Below are 17590 nucleotides of genomic sequence, written 5' to 3' on the forward strand. Positions count from 1 at the left end.
ACACAGGCTGTGGGTGAAGTAAATGAGCAATTGAAAGTTACTGGACATAACAGCATAAACTCATCAGGCTGAGGCAGGAGGAACAAAGTTCAAAGCCAGTCTCTGCAACATCAAGGTGCTAAGCAACTCTCTAATGAAGTACAAGATAGGGCTGGGGATGTGGCTCAGTGATTGAGTGCCCAAATTTAATCCTCAGTACCCACCCCCCCACACCAAATTCTAGCTAATAAATGAAAGATTAAAATTCCATCATTTTGCAACCCACTAATGAATTATAGCCCTAGGAATTACACAGCTGTATCTGTAGTAAATATATGCTAAACTAGAGCATGAGTCTACAGCTGGCAAAACCCAGACAAGCGCTACAAGCCTCAAAACCAGTACACTAGAAGAGGTAGAATGTAAAACCAGCTACTTTAAATGTACATCTAGCCAGTGTTAGTGTCTAGGAGTTTCTGTGGACTCTGGTTAGACAAGTGTGAGGAGTGCCTCTGGGCCACTTTGCACCTTAAGCTGAGCATTCATACAAGATTTTAAATCTCAAGAGTCCCCGGCCTCTTGAGATAAGCACTGAAAAAATAAAATTATTATTTAAAGACCACTGCATGTCTAGAACATGTGGTGCAACCAACTACAGAATCAACAACACTACTAAGTTTAGTAATATGACTACTACTTTTTAAACTTTTCATGAAAAAATTTCACTAAGAACTCAACAGAAACCATAATGTATTTAGGAATTGAGGAATTGTGAAATGTTGAAGCCATGTATGAAAAAATCATGGAACTTTTGCTCAAGAAAGAACAGAGAGGATCTACTTATAGGGAGAGGCATTGCTTTCTTGGACAGATAATCTTTCCAAATGTGCCATGTGACAGAAATACAAGCAAAGGGTATTCTATACACTGCTGCCTTTGGGCTGTAACCTGGTATGACCTATCAATACTAAGAATGTATAAATGACCTTCAACATGGCAGTTCTCATCTGAGAGTTTTGTCCAAAACAGGGGCACTCCCTGAAGCCCTGTGTATAGCAGTGAGCTCTGGACACAACAGGAATGACCATGGTGCAACTAATGCAGGTTGGAGATGTGTTCGATAGACTGTAAAGGCACAAAACCAAACACATACCTTAATATATTTCTCCAAAAGTGGTATCATAGCACCCTCAAAGGACAGACTTGCAGAGGGCAAGGCTTGGAATATAGCCAGTAATCTGGTGGTTACCCCGGAGAAACAGGCAGAGGGGCAAGGAAGGACAGACGTCTCTTTGATTACATTCCTTGAGCTGTGTGTGATGTATTTTTTACTATACATACTCTGGTTTACAAAAGGGAAAAAAATAATATGGAATGAAACCCAAGAACTTATGTCCATCTGAAAAGAACAAATAAAAGCCTTCACTAGCTGGACGTGGTGTCACCCCACTGGCTCAGGAGGCTGCAGCAGGAATATCACAAGTTCAAGGTCAGCCCTAGCAACCTAGCAAGACCCTGTCTCAAAATGAAAAATAAAAAGCCCTCAATAGAAACGACGCACCAAGCACCAGCCCCACGCCTGGAGGATGAGGCCTTCTGCCCCTCAGCAGCTTTGTGAGCTGAGGTGGGTCCTGCAGGAGGCAGCCCCACCTCTAGAGGAGGAACAGGCCTGAAGAACTGTGGGTTTCGGGCCCTGTGCACAGGAATGCACTGCCAAGTGCAGACAGAGGCAGATGCCAAAGCTATCTCAGGAACTGTGTCTAAAGTAGGTGTTTTAAACAGTGAGACCACATGACTCTTGGAAGGTATCATTCATAACAACAATTAACACTCTTATAAACTGCATTTATTATACAGAGTACTCTGAAGAAAGAAAAATATGTACAGCCATTTGTTTTCATTAATACATCTGTTCTGTCCTGCAATACTGGAAAGGCGGAATGTGTCTGGCACAAAAAATAACCCCTAAAGTTACAAATTAGAAAAACAACACTTTTAAAAAAGATTTTTTACTTTTCTGGTAGAAATATAAAAACTGTGGTTTATGGGGGCAGGGGAATTAAACAAATAAGAAGTCCAATTGTACAGGTGGCTTTAACACTTCTGCCCCTTACACCAACCAACTTGCCAACAGCAGTGTTTGAAATCTAAATATAAATAAATGGGCAGCGTCACCCACATAGCAGCACAGGCGTGCAACTCTCAGCAGTGCTGCGGGAGTCCCAGAGCAGCAGCAGCCCCTCCCACATCCTGCAGAGGGCCACAGAAGATCGGCCTGGTGTAGCAGGCTGCACCTGAAAGAGCCCAGGAACAGTACCAAGCTGATTCGCTGAAAAGCAAGTGGGTGGGGCAAGTATGGTGGTGGCAGCCACTACGTAGTCTTCCTGAATCCCTTCAGAATGGGGTAGATGTTCTCAAACGCTTCATAAATTTCTGCTCTGACTTTAGCACCTACAAAGGACATATTGGAGCAGAGAGTGTGAAATGGCATCTCTCAGCAGTGTGAGACAGAAAAATCACTTCCTTAAAACTCCAAGTACCATCCTCTCCAAACCCAGTTAATTAACAGATGCAGACATCAAAACACTACTGGCAGGGTCCCTTGCCGCGGTCCTAAGTTTATTTCTAAAACAATATGCACTGTTAGGCAATGCAGCTAGAGATGACGCCAGGCACAAGGCAGGCAGGGAGAACCACTGTCACCTCGATGGCTGCCTCCAGCCAGGTTCTTCTGTCTTCCTTTGCTGCCTCAAAATGGTATTGTTTACAAGCCTCAGTGTCACAAGTCACAGGGCTAACACCAATAACAAAAGATAGGCATCCTGTCCCTTCCCTGCTGGAGGCTGCTGCGCTTCCCCTCCAAAGGGTCCACACGCTTCTTGGCAGCGTTAGGGTGGGAGAAAGAGGAATAGGGAAAAGGCAACTGCTAAGGACCACCAGAAAAGCCACCCTCGAAACTCACATTTGCAGACACTGCTCCCCACTGCACCTTACCTGTTAACACAACCTTCCCAGAAACAAAGATAAGGAGCACAATTCTGGGTTTGATCATTCTGTAGATTAATCCAGGAAATAGCTCTGGCTCATAACTAGAAGGAAAATGGCAGAAACAAGTTAGAAGTCGTGAGCTTCCTATTTCCAGATGGAATGAGGACTGAATAAGGGAAACATTGAATAGGTGCACAAACCAGGCCATAGAGCCTTCTCAGGGCAAGGCCACCGTGTCCAACATGGAAGCCCAGCTGGCCATCCTCCTGTGCCTGTCCCTTTCTACTGAATTGGATTTTCTGTGTAAGACAGGAGCTGTGTCTATATTCTGCTCCCTGATCTGTGTCCACATTCATCCTGGGCAAGCTATCTCCACTTACTACAGTCTCTACGTACTTCTAGGAGCTGAGAGTGACAACTGCCTTTGATGGTATCTCGCCTCCTTAAGCTGTCAGTACTGGCCAGGCAGCTTGAGAAGGAACCTACCCGTAGCAACGCTGGCTACCCAATGAACTTGGTCTCTCACATTTGCTGCTTCAGAGAATGAAAGTAGGATGTCACCCTGTGTCTGTGTGTTGAGTGGCATAGTGGGGAGTTTCCCAGGTGAAAAGTGAAACTGTACCAGGGATAAAAGTGGCGTGTGCCCCTGGGGCACAAGGGGCGGAGCACGAGTGGTGTGGTGGTCAATGGAGAAGAGAAGATGATAGCAGGGAGATGAGGCTGCATGATGGGCTGCCCCATGAGTCTGCAGCAGCAAGCAGCAGGGACAACTAGAGGTGACTCTGCTCGTAGGTCTGATGTAATGCTGATGAAAAGAAGAGCATCAAATTGCAGGAAAAGCAACACAAGGGACTGTAGCTCCAATCCATGTGTTTAAAATGTATTGACTGAGCAACAAAATGATAAGGACACACAAGTGGAATACAGTTCATTCCATTAAAGCGACTGAGTCATCTCAGTAACGTGGGAGGTTAAGAGGCAGATGCAGCAGCAGCAGTCCAGTACTACACCTGTGTTCACACACTACCTCGGCATGGACTTCCCCTGAACCAGGTTTAAGTGGCTTATGAATGAACTCTGGCCGAAGGCTACCCAGCACACCTTAGACTTACCTGCTGAACTGCTGGTGAGTGAGCACGAGGCCTTCCAGCCTTATGGGGAACTTCACGTCACAGCTCCCCACCATGTTCTGGATCTTGAAATCTAAGAACTTCGCAGGGAAACCCAACTTCTGCACAACCCTGGCATACTTTCTTGCTGCTAGTCTGGACTGTTCTTCACTAGACAAAGGGGGAAAGCGAGTTATTTGTATTGAAGCCAGCTGCAATAATTATTTAGATGAGTAACACAAAAAGTCCAAATTAGCAAACTAACTAAACCTTTCACTCTCTTCCTAATAGGAGGGAAAGATCAACCCTCATTGACAACATCATCGAGTACTGCTGTGTGCTCACAAACTGCAGGCCTACCAAGCAGTCTTTCCACCAGCCAGACTGCCAGAACTGCTGCATTCCTGCATTCTGGCCCACAGATTTCTACCATCTGTCTCTCTTAACCCATAGTTCTTCATGAATTTGATAGGCAGAAACTTTTTACATAGGGATTTTTTTCATCAGCAGTTTTGATGTTGCATTATCTTACCCCAAATGCAACTGAACTGCATGGATGAATAAGTGCTGCAACATGTGTCTAAACTCATAATAATGTTAACAAAAGGAAACCAATGCTATCTGAAGTGAGTAGAACCACATGCCAGGTTAACCATAATGTGGTGGCACTGGAAAGTAACCTGCTGAAGTGTGAGCTCAATAACAAGAAGCACGAGACTGTGCGACAGGAGAGGAAACCCTCAGCTACCTCTTGGCTCCTGTGCACACCATTTTCCCAGAGCTGAAGATGAGTGCTGTGGTCCGCGGCTCCCGTATCCTCATGATTACGGCTGCAAATCGCTAAAAGGGTCAGAGAGAAGCATTAGTGGGATCATGCAAACTGTTGGGTTTTGCTGGAACTAGAAAGTGGCAAAGAATATCACAACAAATAGGAAAGATCCAGCACATACGATTATCTGTTCTGAATTTCTGTATAGGTCAAGGCAACAGAACAGCCACCATGAGACCAGGACACACCAAGGTCTGCCATGTTCTTTCACACATGCATCCCACCACAGTTACACAAATTGGCTCTGTGTATTCTGCTTTTGTTTTATTGTCTGTTGTTTTGCAGTGCTGGGGATGAAACCCAGGGCCTCGTGCATGCAAAGCAGGCACTGTGCCACCAGGCTACACTCTCAACCCAGTTCTTTATATTCTCAATAAATACCAGAAACTCTTTCTATCTTATATTTGCTGTTTATCATGACTAGCATCTGTAAATATAAATTTTCAGTTTATATACAAACTTTTAGTCAAATAAACTAGTAAGCCTTTTCTACTTCCTCAGAGGATTAATAAGCCAGATTATAAGTATATCAATATGTAATGAAGTATGATCCTATTTAGAGCTGGCCTTTAAAATACTAAAATATTAAACAATTATAAATGCAAAGTGAGGGAAAAAAAGTTTTTTACTTTTATTTATGTTTTAAACATGTTGGCTCTTTTAAAACATTTTCTTGCTAACATTTTAATTCACAGGGAAAATCTTTCAATGGTGGATTGAGTTAATGGCCTCAGTTACAAAAAACAAGGCAAAACTTTATTTTCAAATAGCTTAAATTTTTAATATATGATATTTTCTCTTTTGGTACTAGGGATTGGGGATGGAATCCAGGGGCCTTCTATCCCTAGTCCTTTGTATTTTTTATTTTGAGACAAGGTCTCACTACATTCCTCACGCTGGTCTTAAATTTGGCGATTCTCCTGCCTACACTTCCCAAGTAGATGGAATTATAGGTGTGACCATCGCACCATCGTATCAGCTGAAATATGATATTTAATTTAATTAATAATTAAATAAGAAAAGATCCTTAATATTTCTAATCAAGATGACTCCCTCCCCAGACTGAACCCAATGCCTCAGGCATGACAACACTCTACCATTGAGCTATGCTCCCAACCCCCAAGATAACTCACTGACAAATTAGATTGCTTTGACATTTTTGATTTGAAACTATTGCATCTTCCCCCCTCCTTACCCACAAAAATGCTAGCAGTATGTTCTAGATCGCATGACTCCCAAGATAAGCCCAATTACTCAGAATCCCCTAAGTTTCCTCTATATTTTTAATTGGTCAAATAACTACCAGCACTTCCTTAGAGATTGAAAAATGATGCACTGAACTCAGACTGCGATGAGCCAAGACTCCTGGGTGTGATGCAGACTCACAGACAGGATAATGGTGGACGGTGCCTCAGCTTAGCTCCCTGAGAGCTTAAGACCAAGAACAAACATCTTCGGCTACTGGACAATTTAAGACAAAGACACAAATTCCTGTCACTGAACAGTTTTTATCTCATTTTTTATGTTATAACTAGCAAAAATGATTGAGACCATATGAGGTACAATAGTCAAGGAGATATTTTTGTTTTCTTATTAAGGAAACTCTTAGTTTATTAATATTTGTTTTAATTCAACATAATATGTACATATATATTTATATATTTACCTATTATATACCTTATTTTTTAAAAAAAATTCTTTGCTCAATTCAAAATAAAATTGTTAGATCCCTTTTACACCTAAACAACTCTGTATTTTCCTAAATGGACACTTAGAAGACCCAAAGAGGTTAAAATAATTAGGCATATTTAATGTATTCCATATTTTAAGTAGCCCAACTTACTTTAGTTAACTAAAACACCCCCAAATCTGAAAACTGTTTTCTTTCTTGACTGATTAGCACAGCAACTCTAACCTCCACCTATGCCTGGTTTCTCACTGTACTAAAGGTCCAGGTCTCGTGATGTCTTGGGGATTTGGGACGCACCCAAGTCCAACAGGCTGTTCACCCACAGTGCATATCTGCCACAGCTGGCAACAACCCTCATCTGCCTCCTGTGCACAGATCATGTCCAACTCACCAAGGTCTGGCTCAGGATCGTCAGTGTTACAGTGTTGTGAAAGCAACACACATTCAGCATACACCACAGTTCATACACAGTACAATACTATCAAGCTGCTGGGTGACAGCAGCCGGCAGTGTCCCCAAGCCATGCCATGGTGAGGGAAACTGGTAGGGCAGTCATCTGAGGGCAGGTGGTGGGCCCAGGAGGAGATGAAATGCCCTCACAAGCTAAGGAACATCTGCACTAGGAAGTACTACTCCTAGTAGTACTAAACCCAGCTCCTTTATTTCCCTTCTGCTGCCTGAAAAGGGGTTGACCATCAAAATAAACTAAACTCTTCTCATTCATAGACCTACAATTATCAAGATGCAACTATGTTGATACAGTATAACTTCTGCATATGAAGGTCTTCTAAGGTAGTCATCTTATTAGATGTTCACAAATAAATAGCTGCATTAATTATAGATGAGCCTTTGCAGTATGTCATCATAAAAATAAAATGTTACCCCAATTAAAGTACTAAAAACCAAGGACTTGCTGGAGGAAACCAGACTTCTGAGCAGTCTCCGGAGAACACAAGCCTGCATTCGAACTCTCGCTCTCAGTTTTGCTGCCAAGGCATCAAAAAGATAATCTGTCTGCTACTCTTCCAGGTTGCAGGGGAGAAGCAGAAAGTCAGTCATCATCTTTGCTTTATATTTTATCTAAACATATTTTATATTTAGATAAAATATATTTTATATTTTATCTAAATATCTCAAAATGGCCAATCTCATCCAAAATTACCTTTGAATTTCACTTATACATGTGTAGAAAAACACAGAAGCCGCCACCACCACCGCAAAAAAATAAACAAAACACAGTGAAAGAATTTGAACTTTAGAAGTCCAACAAATTATCAAAACTGACTGGCTAACAGAGGTCCAGGTAAGAGAACTTTCCCAACTTTTCACTGCCCAACACGAGAATCTGCATAGAAGTTTGTTCACCTTGTATTATTTGGATAAATACTTCAACTAACCAATTAAAAAAAAAAAAAAAAAAGCTGGTTAGCTGAAAGTAACCAAGCTGATTTGTGGTGGTTATTCTCCTGGTTAGCTTTCAGCCAATTAGATGAAAAGTCAGTTCCACATGTTTACTGATAGTTACGACTGCCCTGCCCTTTGCTACCTCCTAACAACCAGCTGCTTAGATGCTGCTACACAGCTACTGCTTCAAGACATTTGACCAAGGAAATCACAGGAGAAAGCACAATACCCAAGTTCAACCTGCACTGGGAGTTTGACCCAAAGGTGAGAGCTGAGGCACACCCGCAAGGTGTTCGCGAACTGGGCAAACTCAGGTGGGCAGTGACTCCAGCAGACACGCATAACTCAGGCAAACTCCCAGGGCTTCTTGAGATTCCAAGAGTAACTCAATGTGTCCTCTGCTGATCTGCCCAGCTGCACAGGACAGAACAGCTTGACTGGCCAGCATCTATCTAAGGATGAAAAACAGAGACCACATTTTAAAACAGTCCCAGTTTCTCCTTCTCCTCTCTCTTCTTTTCCTTACATAAAATTTGTTTTCTTTTGTTAGAGGCATTTGATTCAACACTGGTCTCCCAGGCACCTGATGCCTCTCTGGTGTACATGCTCCACTGCAGGGCCCTGCTTCTGCAGGACGAGCTCCTCCACCTGGGCACTTCCTTCCAACGACCACTCATTTCTTAATGCAAAGGTTTACTATGTTAGAAAATACTTCCACTGGCACAGTAATCTCTCCTATAATCTCTTTACTACAAAAAAATGTAAAAGTGATAGAAGGTAGAAGACCATATCACAATAAGCTGTCTTATCCTTATCAACTTCATAACTACCAATTCTTGGCTTACCTTGCTTCATTCACACCCCTCCCACAGGATTAATGAAGGAAACACACCCCTGCCATTCTTAATGGTTCATAATGTAATAAATGGGTTCAGATTCTGCTCTCCAGCTTCAAGTGGTCCGACAAGTGTATATAAACTTGCTTCACCTTGCACAATGCTAAATCCCAAGGGACTCACATTTAGTAGCTACAAAGTAAAATGTGAATAGAATGAAGTTCTTCTATTCACTGAACCTCAAAGATTAAAATGCTACCTTTTCCCCTAGAGCCTCATTTTGCTGCTATCAAGAACCTTAAGCACAACACAAACTTTCTGACCCAGAGACAACTATAAGGAAATTCAGTTTTACCAAACAGTTTGAAATATGTGAAAATGCTCTGACCTTGGGGTTATATTCAGCATTTCGGGCACGAAGTGCAATGGTCTTCAGGTCAAGTTTACAACCAAGATTTACTGTGGAGACTATATTTCTGGAAGAAATTTGAAAAGAAAACATGATGATTTAGATTATTTAACTTTTACACAATGAAGTATTAAATGCTGATCTAGGAGCCTTGTTCTTTCACTAGGCTTTAAGGAACTGCTGACCCTGTTGAGTGTCTATCAAGGATCCCATGGCATGCTGAGCACCTCACACACTGGCCTCAGAACTCACAGCACACCTGCAGGCAGCAACTGCCAACACCACACATTCAGATAAAGAATGGAGGCTCCAAGTGTGGAGCCAGAACCTGAGCCTGTTTCCACCCCTGCCCTCCACTTACCCCTTCCTGGGCTTGCTCCCAGAGAGCCAGCACCAGCCCATCCTAAATCACTATCTGTAATGAAAACAGGCAGGCAAGGACTTCCTCAGTCCTTTACAAGTAAGTTATCTTTTGGAAGGACAAGAATTCAGTTTCTTTAGCAAAGCAAAGGGGCCTGATTTCTCTTCTGATTAGCCTCAGTAAATCAAGATAACCTTCTGGGACTGAGGAACCCTTTCCACTTTTTAGCATTCTTGAATTGTTTCATGAATAACTCACAAAAGAATAAAGACAGGTTTGAAAATCAACTTCATTAGAAACTTAAATAAAAAGGGAAACATGGCAAACTCAGAATTTTTGTTCCATATTTTCCTGGATTTGAAAGCATATAGACTTGAAACGACCAACGCCAAGGACCTAGATCTTTACCACCTAAGAATTCTGATTCCAGAGTTCAGGAAGGAGAGATCCTACCTTCACTGCTGAAGTGAAAAAGCATCACTGTCAGAAAGCAGTTCTCTTGAAACAGGATGGCTCATAATTTACTAAGAGGAGGACAGTAGTCTTTTCTGATACACACTCCTAAAGCCAGTTAGGCTATGTTTTCATTTCTACATGAGATCTTCCTTCCTGTCACTCTGCGTACAGACCTGCCTTCAAAATGAATCCATCTACAAACTGTGTCAAATAAACTTTGGTGCATCTATCACAAATTCAGTCATATCTTTAGTAAATGCATTCTTATATGTTTTCATTAAATATTTACCTCAACTCTTCACAAACCTACAACATTTAGATGAATAGGGCTCTGAATAGACAGTGAAAACTAAGTAACTTAGCTGACTGAATGTCCAGGGAATGTCAGAAACCACTGCCCACCCCCAACAGGTGTCATTTATGACTTCAGCCACAGAGCAATCCTGAATGCCCATGGAAGTCAACAGCATTCAGGACTATGGGAGCAACAAGGAGAAAAGTGAGCTAGCAGGGCTTATCACTCCAAAGCCACAAAAATAAACATGATTTTGTTTTTAAAACTCTGTGGGGTCAAAAAGATAGAGAACCCAGATTTAGGACTTTGGGTAACAGGCAGGATTTATGATCACACACTACTTAGTTCCAAAAATGATCAGCAATGGCTTACAAATGACAGTCATGCAAGAAACAAAATGACTAAGCACAGAAAGACCATCAGCTCTGAACAGCACAGGGAGGGGGCAGCCATACAAGAGCGTCTGCAGTTTATAGCTCATTAGCTTCCTAAGGGTAAAATCACATGCTTCTCATGGACAACTACCTGGAAATATCTGCCTGGTTTTCAGGAAAAGGAAATTTTTCCTGCCTCCCTATCCTATTACATATAGGACCCACTACAAGTTAGAAAAACTCACTTAGGACAATAATAGTCATTCTCACCTTATGGGAAGACCACAGATTTGTATGCATTCCTCATAATAAAATGGAAAACTGGGACCACCAGGACCTTGCTGAACTGTGCCTAACCCACAGTGCATCAGCTGGAGGTGACGTCTACAACAGCGACCACACCCAGCTCCAGTGTGAGGCCCACGTGCAGGACAAGGGCAGTTTCTGAGGATGCTAGGAAAGCCCTCCATGGGGGGTGGAGGGTGCTGACTCAGGCCACTTCCGCTCTCTTTGGGGAGCACAGCACCACTGTGCAACTACTGGAGACACAGACATAGCACAGTCAAAGGCTCCTCCACCTTAGGGCAACACAACACAGATTACTCACTGCAGCTGCGGCACAATCCCAGAGCTCTCCGAGGCTGGTGTGGCAGGAGTGATGGGAGTCATGGGGGTCATCGGGGAGGGATACAGGGGTGTGGTGCCCGGCAAGGGTGCGGTGGTAAGAGTCTGTGAGTGGAACAGCTGTGGGGTCTGGCCGGAGGCCCCCTGTGCCGGCTGCTGGGGTGCTGACTGCTGTGCTGCTGCGGCCACCACCTGTTGTTGCTGCTGCTGCTGCTGCTGCTGCTGTTGTTGTTGCTGTTGCTGCTGCTGCTGCTGTCTCTGCTGTTCTTCCAAAATAGACAGGCTGTTGGTGTTCTGAATAGGCTGGGGCGTCAGGCCCGTGCCATAAGGCATCATGGGACTAAAAATGGGGATCCCAGGCGTCATGGCACCCTGCAGAGAACAAAGGTGGGGAGAGTCAGGCTGCTATTGCTGAGCATCTGTGAGCCTTCCTGGTGGAGCTGCAGGAGACCATGAAGCAAGATGCTCTAGAAGAGTGAACTGCCAAGTATCACAGGGACGGTACTTGCTATTCTCAGAAATGTGCTTTCTTCCTTAATCCTGGACATAGCAGACCAGAGCTCAGGACTTGGAAACCACTTACCACAAGAGAACCTGAGAGAGTGGCTTAACCTTTGTAGCATGACCAGGGAATAATAATGGTCTCAATTATTAGACAGCTGTACCCTTATTTAAAATGCCACTCCAGCACCTGGGGAGCATCTGTTCCCCTATGCATGATCAATTATAGTCATTTTAGAGGCATCCACATGACAGGCACACACACCAGAGACACTGAAGTATTTACTAAGCAACCACAGAGAGGATTACTAGAACACTACTCAAAGGTTGATCATTTGCCCTCCCCAAAATGTGAATCAGTACAATCTATCAAATACTATCAGTCTGCTTTTCTACAATGCTGCCAAACTTTTCCAGATATTGTTACATTTATTAATTTATCTGTCTTTCAACAACCCTTTGAGAAAGGGAGAGGAAAGCAGATGAGAACAGAGAAGGTGAGCGACTTACCCAGGTCTAAGCCTCAAAGGCAGATGAGCCACAACTATCACTTATTTCTATAAAAATGTTGACTTGAAAAAAACCCAGGCTACAGACCTTTAAAACACTGAGACCCAGCCCAGTGCTTTCCCCTCACCAAGATCCATAGAGCCTACAAAGCTGGGAACAGCTTTCCAAACCTCAACATCATGTGCAACCCTGTGTTTTTCTGTGGAGAGGGTCCACAGGTTTTATTAGATTATCAAATACATGTGAGACCCAAAATGAGAATTCTTTCTCATTTCCACCACTTATTTGCCAAAAAGCATAAAATAAATTGTTTTAGCAACATAATGGCAAGAAGAGAATACCAGAAGAGGGCAAGATCTATACTGTGGCCTTAACAGTACAAGTGTAATTCTACTGCAACTATCACTTATTTCTATAAAAATGCTGATTTGAAAAAAACCCAGGCTATAGACCTTTAAAACACTGAGACTAACTAAGGCTTAGAAGGTCTGCCTTACTTTTAGTCATATGTAAAAGTTAACATGAAACAAACAGACATACTTGTAAGGCTAAATCTGTAAGTAGAAAATCTTACGACTTCGGTAAACAAAGTTTTCTTGGGACACAAAAGTGATAACAAAGAAAAATTGGTAAATTGTACTTCAGAAAGAATGGAAGACACACAGAATACATGGAGTTCTTACAGCTCAATAAAAGATAACAAAAAACTCATAAAAAAAAAAAAATAGTCAACAAGGTGGAGCAATGGTGCAGCCTATAATCCCAGCCTCTTGGGAGGCTGAGGCAGGAAGATCCCAAGTTCAAAGCCTGCTTCAGCAACTTAGTTAGAAGTGTCTCATAAAAAAAAACTAAAAGGATTGGGGATGTAGCTCAGTGGTAGGCTGGGCAACAGACATTCTATAAATAAAGGTATATAACTGGCCAATGAATACTTGACATGATGCTCAAGATTATTAGTCTTCAGGAAAATACATTAAAAACACAATTCTTCCCACAGCTGGGGGTCTGCAGGACAGTGCTTCAGCACACATCTGGCAGCCTCTGAGTAAAAGTGGACACCCGCATACATGGCCACACAATGCGACTCTGAGTATCTACTCAAGATAGATAAAAAGTGTACACGAACGTTTATGGCACCTTAACACCCCAAGCTGGAAACAACCAGACGGCAGCAACTAGCAAAGAGACAAGGGTGCTGCTTGGCAATAAAAAGGGATCATTCTCCAATACACAAACCATACACCGGGCAAAGAAAAGAGACCAACCAAAGAGACATACTGTGTGACTTCACTTATGTGAGATTTTAGAGCATCTGGGCTTTGTTGCCCCTGGACTGGGCAACAAATATGATGGACATTTTATAAATAAAGATATGTAACTGTCCAATGAATTTTTGACATGATGCTCAAGATTATTAGTCATCAGGAAAACACATTAAAACCCCAATGAAATCAGTGCAGAACAATCAGTGCAGAACTGATCTTCAGCACTGAAGTGTAGACTGAGCAGCAACCAGGGCTGAGGAGCAGGAACAAGGGGGCAAAGAGGCAGAGTTTAGGATCAACAAAAAACTAGGAAATAATTTGGTGAGGGTGACCCTATAATCATTTGTAATATCCTCAGTGTTCATCAAAAGACAAAGTGTTTATACACAAACGTGTAATTCGGCTTCCAAACAGACTCCCAAGTAAAACACTCCTCTGCCCATTCAAAGCCTAACAGAACTTTTCACAATCCAAAGGAAGTTGCCAACAAAAACACAAGTTCATTTTCAGCAACAGTGGTTAAATGGCCCTGGGACTGTGCTGTCCCTTGTGGGCACATGCGCCCCACCCCCTACCTGCTGCATTACCTGGGGGGAGGCCAAGCCCTGGGCATACGGTGGCAGGCTGCTGTTCTGATCCATGATGCGCACTTTCTTCAGCACCGGATCTGTTTCTGGAGCATTCCCAGCACACTCTTCTTGGCAACTTCTCAATGCTCTGGGTTACTCTCACACACGGAAAAACAGCGATGCTCCTTGGAAAAGTTTCAAGCTTAATGTTAAGAGCACAGGTAACCTGTCTTGTCTTATAACCACAGTTCTGTGGTTACCCAAACACAAATAAGAAAACCAACACAAGCCTACAGCCTTTTGTTCTATTACATGATTAATTTAAATAGTCTGACAGTACTCAAAATTAAGGCGTCATAACCAACATTAAAAACTAATGAGGAAAAACACCTCAAAAAAAATCGCTAAGCAAACTGTCCTATCAGAGCAGAACATTTATGAAGCATTATATATATATATAGCAAGTGTAGTATATAGTGTATACAGAAGCCAAGTTCAAGTTCAGGTTTTTAAATATTTTACCCAATTTTATATCCTCCACAATGTCTTGGGCATAAGATCCAATAAATATTGAATTAAACCCAATATTTTTTAGGGTCTTTTTTTGAGCTCCAACTTTAATCAAAGATTGTAGAAATTGTGTGATACATCAATAAGTAAAAATACTGTATTGATATCAATGTCATAATCTTAACCAGGCCTCACTCATGACAGGGAAGCACTCTCAATTGAGCTACATTCCCAGTCTTAAGGCCTGTTTAGATGGGTCCACAAATTATCCAGTGTTGCTGTGAGAACTGATTGAATCAACACAGAATTGACTGAGTTAACAGATCAAAATATACCTAGTTATACAGTAAGCCCAGATCAAATGTTAACTACTACTACAATAATTCAGTCCAAACATTTATTATCATCTAATAAGATATTCTTGCACAGAACTTATAGGTCTCAAAGCTGTATGTCCAAAGACCCATGTAATGGTCAATTTGAATTGTCAAATTGATTGGCTTAAGAGATGCCAAGTATTGAGAGGACTATGGGTATGTCAGTGAGGGTATGTCTAGGAATGACTGGCATGTGAGACAGCCAACTGAAATGGACATCCTCCCTAAGCATGGGCACCACCAACCAATAGGATGATGGCTTAGATGGAATAAAAGTTTGAAGAACAAGGAATCACCAAGATATGCAAGCTTGATTCTTGAATGGATTTTTGATTGCTGCTGTGTTCTGCTAGTGATTACCCATAAGCCTTCATTCTTGAGGTAAACTGTTCATTCCTCTTGTTCTGGGGCTTCAGCCTCTTGGACTGTGCGGCTACTGGTTCTTCCAGCTCTCCGGCATTGTGGACTACTCAGCTTCTGATTGTGTGAACCAACCTAATAAGTCCCTTTTTTATAATTATACTTCCTGTTGATTCTTTTCCTCTAGAGAACCCTAATACAACCCACATTCACTTAAAGTATGTGCTGGTACAGAGTAGGCACTAAGATACTTGCTAAAGCAATGAAAAATTGGACCCCCAAAGACTACTTATCCTACAAACTCATCATTGAAAAATCAAACCAAAGAAAGCAAGCAAGAGCTCTACTTCTGAAAATGAATACATCAGAGGTATAAGAAAATTATGTTTTCTGAACTTGTTACTTTATCACAATAAAAGTGCTGCATAAAAGATATGAAGATGGAGGGGACATAGGCCCTGGCATCAAATAGTTCAACATGAAGAGCATTCAAATAAGTACTATAAAAACTTGGTAAGCCCAGCAGAGAGTATGCCCCAAGTAAGCTAAGATTCTTGAGAGCAGAAACCAGCACATTATGTCTTTGAAATCTCTACACCTATCTCTGTGCCTCGCATATGGTGCGTAATTGTGAATGAATGCACGTCCTCTGTGGAAGAGAAGACAACATAGGCTAAAATCAAGTACTCTGAAGAGAGGTCATTGTTTTCACAAAGCAGGGATCATCTAACTGTGTCAAGCAAGGCAAGTAGAACTTTTCAGTCAAAAGAAATGAAGCACAGAGACAAAGATAGAAAAGCATGCAGGGTGCCAGTGACAAGGTTAGCATTAGGCTGTATGGAATATCACTGCAGGAGATGAGACAGCAGCCATAGGAGGTCACGGTACCAGAGTTTAGATGTTATTACATACACAAGCCGTAAGAACAGTTAAAGGATTTCAAAGTGCAGCATGAATTAGATCTACTTTGCAAATGTGGATAAATCTGAGAAGAGAAAACTGAAGACTGAAAATTCACTTCAAGGAGTCAGTGCTATGGTTGAGTAGAGAGGTAATGAAAGCAGAATTTAAAGCCCTACATATGATGCACTTATCTGGAACCTCTGCTGTCTCCAGACCACTTTTTGCGCACTAAAAGTCTCCAGAAGGAACGGTTTGGTTACTGAAGGTTAGGGACCTGAGCAAACTATTCAGAGCTCACCTCTCAACAATGGCACAGACCATTTTTCCTCACCTGTACCATACAATCGCACGTTGAGTACTGCACTTATCCTTGGAAAGGAATGTCATCTTCTCATGGAAACCGGAGTATTAAATTAGGTATTTCTGGGAAGTGATCAAATTAATTCTGCCCAGCCTTCTAGCTATGTCTGGATAACTCAGACATAAATCTCTTCCCAAACAAGCCTACCCCATGTTTTCAGAACCCATGCTGGCTTGATGGAGACCTTGTGAAGAAAGTGGCGGGTTTCTTTCTCAAGCTCCTCCGCGCTCAAGTCGCGGGCTTCTGACCAGATGTTTAGGTCTGGAGCATGACTTCGTGACAAACCCACCCTGTGGCAGCAAAGCGGGCGGGCTCCGGCAGGTGAATCTGCCCTCCAGCCGGCGGCAGCCGAGGGCAGGCAGACCTGCGTCCTCGATGCTCCCTGCACCCCGCGCTCGGCCCACGGATAGCAGCAGAGCCGGTACTGGGCTGCAGCTGCGGCCGAGCGGCCGGTACAGGCGGGAGGGGCGGCAGCACGAGCGGAGCAACGGCCCCGCGGGCCTGCGCGCCCGCCCGGCGAGACGCCCGTCGCGGCCCTCGGGCCTCGCTGTCGGGGTTGCCTTCGCCCAAGCCCTCGGGAAGGAGGGAAAGCTGAGCGGGCTGTTACCTGAGTCACTGCAGAGACAACGACGCACCTCCGGAAAGGAAGTTCAGCCGCAGGTGGCCCCGGCGCCCGCCACGGCGACCCTGGCCGACCCCACTGAACTCCCGGCGCGCGTTGATAATGTCACTTCCGCCAGTCCCCTCTTCGGCTTCAGCGGGTTGCGCGCGCGGCGTCAACGGGAGGCGTGGGAGTCGGTCACTTCCGTCGTTTCTCCGGGCGTTTGACGAAAGGGAAACGCCGGGCGGAGCTCTTTGGTAGTTCCGGGACAGGGCGGGG

At 43.3% G+C, this 17590-nt stretch overlaps 1 protein-coding gene across 2 annotated transcripts; it reads right to left on the reverse strand.

Moving 5' to 3' along the window:
• Window positions 1–1803: 1803 nt before the first annotated feature.
• On the reverse strand, window positions 1804–17417 carry Tbp (TATA-box binding protein). 2 transcript variants are annotated; one of them, XM_027939511.2, is made up of 8 exons: window positions 17318–17417; window positions 14218–14384; window positions 11338–11726; window positions 9224–9311; window positions 4825–4916; window positions 4080–4247; window positions 2974–3068; window positions 1804–2430 (listed from the first exon to the last, which is right to left on the reverse strand). In XM_027939511.2, the coding sequence occupies exons 2-8, from the start codon at window positions 14269–14271 to the stop codon at window positions 2351–2353; spliced, it is 966 nt and encodes a 321-aa protein (XP_027795312.1). In that variant the 5' UTR covers window positions 14272–14384; window positions 17318–17417; the 3' UTR covers window positions 1804–2350. The 2 variants fall into 2 exon arrangements, with proteins under 2 accessions (XP_027795312.1, XP_071468941.1); XM_071612840.1 differs by lacking the exon at window positions 17318–17417 and adding an exon at window positions 15383–17025.
• Between the last annotated feature and the right edge of the window lie 173 nt (window positions 17418–17590).

Source organism: Marmota flaviventris, chromosome 6, assembly GCF_047511675.1.
Source record: "Marmota flaviventris isolate mMarFla1 chromosome 6, mMarFla1.hap1, whole genome shotgun sequence".
In the NCBI taxonomy this organism is placed as follows: Eukaryota; Metazoa; Chordata; class Mammalia; order Rodentia; family Sciuridae; genus Marmota; species Marmota flaviventris.

Bases quoted from the DNA above. Each gene is read 5' to 3' on its own strand.
- Tbp (XM_027939511.2), bottom strand. From the start codon at position 14,271: ATGGATCAGAACAGCAGCCTGCCACCGTATGCCCAGGGCTTGGCCTCC. The intron at 11,727-14,217 runs GTAATGCAGCAG...TGTTCTCTGCAG, and splicing joins AGGGCTTGGCCTCCCCCCAG to GGTGCCATGACGCCTGGGAT. The intron at 9,312-11,337 runs GTGAGTAATCTG...AATTTCTTCCAG, and splicing joins GGGATTGTGCCGCAGCTGCA to AAATATAGTCTCCACAGTAA.